The sequence below is a fragment of the Alligator sinensis genome, unplaced genomic scaffold, assembly GCF_000455745.1.
Source record: "Alligator sinensis unplaced genomic scaffold, ASM45574v1 scaffold987_1, whole genome shotgun sequence".
In the NCBI taxonomy this organism is placed as follows: domain Eukaryota; kingdom Metazoa; phylum Chordata; order Crocodylia; family Alligatoridae; genus Alligator; species Alligator sinensis.
The window spans coordinates 473,769-478,087 of NW_005842574.1; the positions used below are offsets into that span (position 1 = coordinate 473,769).

A 4,319-nucleotide genomic window follows, 5' to 3' on the forward strand; every position below is an offset into this window, starting at 1 on the left:
TTGGCTTTTCTGATGGCTTCGTCACACTGCCGACTCATGTTCATCGTGGAGTCCACTAGGTCTCCAAGATCCCTTTCCACTTCCGTGCCACCCAGCAGGTCATTCCCTAGGCTGTAGGTGTGCTGGACATTTTTCCTCCCTAGGTGCAGCACTTTGCATTTCTCCTTGTTGAACTGCAGTCTGTTGTTTTCTGCCCACTTGTCCAACCTGTCCAGGTCTGCTTGTAGTTGTTCCCTGCCCTCCAGCATGTCCACTTCTCCCCATAGCTTTGTGTTCTGTCAGACCAACCTGGTTGCTTTCTACGACCAGGTCAAAATCCCTGGACACAGGTGTCATAGTGGATGTAGTCTTTCTGGACTTCAGGAAGGCCTTCAACACTGTCTCCCACCCCATTCTCATAAAAAGCTAGGTGACTGCAGCATTGATGCCTACACGGTCGGATGGGTCGCAAATTGGCTGGGGGGCCACACCCAGAGAGTGGTGGTGCACAGGTCATTTTCGACCTGGAGGGAAGTGGGCAGTGGGGTCCCCCAGGGCTCAGTCCTTGGGCCTGCACTGTTCAATCTCTTTATTAGGGACTTGGACGAGGGGGTGAAAAGCACCTTGTTCAAATTCGCAGACAACACCAAGATTTGGGGCAAGGTGGGCATGCTAGAAGGGAGGGACAGGATACAGATGGACCCGAACAGGTTACAGGGGTGGCCAGATGTCAGTATTGAATCCCATCCTATACTCAAGTGCAAGGTATTGCACCTGGGGAGGAAGAGCCAGCAGCAGACCTACAGGCTGGGGAACTCCCTTCTCGTCAGCGCAGAGGCAGAAAAGGATCTTGGAGTCATTATTGATTCCAAGATGAACATGGGCCACCAATACGAGGACACGGTCAGGAAGGCCAACCGCATCTTGTCGTGCATCCACAGATGCATCTTGAGCAGGGCCAAGGAGCTGATCCTCCCCCTCTAAGCAACACTGGTCAGGCCACAGCTGGACTACTGTGTCCAGCTCTGGGCGCCCCACGTCAGGAGGGATGTGGGCAGCATGGAGAGGATCCAGAGGAGGCCACCCGCATGGTCAGGGGGCAGCAGGGCAGGCCCTACGAGGAGAGGCGACGGGACCTGGACCTGTTCAGCCTCCACAAGAGAAGGCTGAGGGGATCTGGTGGCCGTCTATAAACTTACCAGGGGGACCAGAGGGGATTGGGTGAGACCCTGTTCGCCTGAGCACTACCAGAAATAACAGTCACAAGTTGCTAGAGAGCAGGTTCAGACTAGACATCAGGAGGCGCTACGTCGCTGTCAGGGCGGCTAGGGTCTGGAACCAGCTTCCAAGAGAAGTGGTGCTGGCTCCTAACCTGGGGGTCTTCAAAAGGAGGCTTGATGACTACCTTGCTGGGGTCATATGAGCTTAACTTGGTGTCATATTAACCCAGTATTCATTCCTGTCCAGGGCAGGGTGTCAGACTTGATGATCTGCTCAGGTCCCGTCTGACCCTACATCTATGAATCTAGGTTCAGTGTTTACCTAAAAAATCCTCAACAAAGTTGGCAAAAAGCATCAGCAGGCATCGTTTCATGGCTCCTGGAGCCGCTGGAATTAAATCGATGCCTTTTTCAGCTCCTAACTAAACTCAAGTTGTCTTGAGCACATTGACGGTGTAGCAGGTTGCTGAAAGCTGCTTGAGTTGGTGTTTGGCAGAGCTGATGCTTTTCGCTAGAATTAAAACCAGTCCATAGGGCCATGCAGTAGGAGCCACACTACCAGGCATAACTAAGGGATAGCAGAATTGCGGAGAAGGCCACATTCGTTAGCACAACAGCGAGGAGAGAGTCGTGAACACCTGTGGAGTGAAGGGTTTAGCAGGAATCAGACATATGATTCCTTCCCTGCTGCCTGAATAGAAACGCTGCTTCTGCTGCCAGGCTGTTGGTTTTGCACTGTGGGTGGGGCAGGTGACTACACCCCCTGGATCTGCCCCATGACAAGCAGTGCCACGGGGCTGCAGGCTCCCCCTGCGCTGCTCACGCCCTCTCTCCCTCCTGCCGGCAGCCGTGACCGAGGCCCTGCTGGCTCCCGGCCGTATCGCAGGCAGCAGCGGGACCCGCAACCTGCACGACAACCTGTCGGACCTGCGGGCACAGGTGGCGGCCAACCAGAAGGGAATCCAGCTGGTGGGTGAGCTCATCGCGCGTTATGGGCTGCCCGTGGTACAGGCCTACATGGCGCACATCCAGGTAGGGGGGCCGGGGGACCTCCGGGCTCTGCACAGTGCCCTGCCTGCCCCAGCCTTTGGGACACCTTGGTCCCTGTGCCCTGTCCCCCAGGCCAATGCAGAGGTGGTGGTGCGTGACATGCTGCGGGACTTTGCTGCACGTTGGGGGCAGCCCGGGCACCCCGTGGTGGTGAAGGCAGAGGATCACATGGATGACGGGTCCCCGATCCGGCTCCAAGTGCGGGTGGACCCCCAAGAGGTGAGTCAGGGGCTGAGGAAGTGGGGTGGGAGCCCCCAGGGGAAAGGGGTGCTGCTGGGAGCAGGGTCTGCCCAAGGGGGATCCCTGAACCCAGCTGTGGTCACAGGGCAGCGCCGTATTCGATTTCACGGGCTCCGGGCACGAGGTGCACGGGAACTGCAACGCGCCGCGTGCCATCACGCTCTCGGCGCTCATCTACTGCCTGCGCTGCATGGTGGGCCAGGACATCCCGCTCAACCAGGTGCCCCCTCCCCCGTCCCTGTCCCTGCCAGGCTGCCGTGGCCCCTGCACCCTCCTCCCCTCTTTCCCCGGGACCCGCCAGAGCCCTTGAGCCAGGCAGGAGCGCAGCTGAGGCCCCCAAACTCATTGCACCCAGTGGCGCCCCCCTGAGCCGGGCTGGTCCCGCGTGTGAGGCTGAAGTATGCCCCTTGTTTCCAGCTGCCCCATGCTCAGGGCGGCTTCCCCCAGCCTGGTCTGAGCTGTGTTGCAGGGGTCTTGGGGGGTGGTCAGGCCCCCAGGGCCTTGCCCAGGCCCTGGGGTGCAGCCCGGATTGGGGGTGGGCAGACGTGACCCCTTGGCCCCACAGGGCTGCCTGGCACCGGTGCAGGTCGTCATCCCCAAGGGCTCCATCCTGGACCCGTCGCTGGAGGCAGCCGTGGTCGGGGGCAACGTGCTGACCTCGCAGCGGGTGGTGGACGTCATCTTCAAGGCCTTCGGAGCCTGCGCGGCCTCCCAGGTGAGCAGCGGGGGCCACACCTGCCTGCTAGGCTGGGTCTAAGCCTGGTGGGATTGGTGGTAGTGAGTGGGGGGCTTCCCTCAGGATGGGGGGCCAAGTTCTCCCTTTGGGGGCAGGACGCTGCCTCCCCACGGGCTGGGCACCCCAGGCAGGGGCTGCCGGCCGCGGTGGGCACTACCAGGGTGACGGCCTGGCCTGCCCCGTCTCGCCCCCGCAGGGCTGCATGAACAACGTGACGTTCGGGAACGAGCGCGTGGGCTATTACGAGACGGTGGCGGGCGGCGCGGGCGCGGGGCCCAGCTGGCACGGGCGTAGCGGGGTGCACACCCACATGACCAACACCCGCATCACCGACCCCGAGATCCTGGAGCAGCGGTGGGCAGGCGTGGGGGGCCGGGGCCCTGCCTGGGGCCCTCCTGGGGGTTCAGGAGGCCCCGGGGGGAGGCAGTGGCAGGAGACGGCTCCTGCTGGCGCGTTGGGTGGCCGCGGCGCTCATGGGGTGCGCCCCCCAGCCCATCACCTATGTGGGGCCCAGCTTGGGGGGGGGGGGGGGTTACCCGGCTCCTGTCTCCATAGTGACACTTCCTCTGCCGGTGACCCCCGGGGTGGGTAGAGGCACGAGTTGCACGGTACCTGTCTCCATAACGATGCTGTGCCCCCATGGATACCACATAATGCGGGGGGCGGAGGGGTTGCCTGGTGCTTGTCTCCATAGTGACATTGTGTGTCTCTCTGCCCACCCCCCCATGGGTACCAGGTGATGGGGTGGGTAGAGGGGTTGCCCAGCACCTGTCTCCATAGTGATGCTGTGACCCTCCCCAGTGGGTACCAGGTGATGGGGGGTGGGGTAGGGGGGGTTGCCCAGTGTTCGTCTCCATAGCGATGCTGCGTCCCCCCATGGGTATCAAGTGATGGGGGTGAGTGGAGGGGTCGCCAGGTGCCTGTCACCATAGCAACACTCCATTTCCCCCCACAACACCCACTGAGGATGGGGGGGGAAGGGCAGGACCGAGGTCACCTGGTGCCTGTCTCCGTGGTGACACCCCCTTCCCCCATCCCAGGTACCCGGTGGTGCTGCAGCGGTTCGAGCTGTGCCGCGGCTCGGGGGGCGCGGG

The 4,319-nt window shown here is 61.7% G+C and overlaps 1 protein-coding gene across 1 annotated transcript in view; it reads left to right on the forward strand.

Annotated features, from left to right (window-relative positions):
* The window catches only part of OPLAH (5-oxoprolinase, ATP-hydrolysing), a 17,996-nt gene that overhangs the window by 13,142 nt on the left and 535 nt on the right, over positions 1-4,319 (forward strand). The window contains exons 19-24 of the mRNA XM_025214244.1: positions 2,047-2,231; positions 2,322-2,468; positions 2,575-2,709; positions 3,055-3,204; positions 3,422-3,579; positions 4,266-4,314. Of these exons, the coding sequence (XP_025070029.1) occupies positions 2,047-2,231; positions 2,322-2,468; positions 2,575-2,709; positions 3,055-3,204; positions 3,422-3,579; positions 4,266-4,314 (824 nt within the window). The remainder of the gene's footprint in view (positions 1-2,046; positions 2,232-2,321; positions 2,469-2,574; positions 2,710-3,054; positions 3,205-3,421; positions 3,580-4,265; positions 4,315-4,319) is intronic.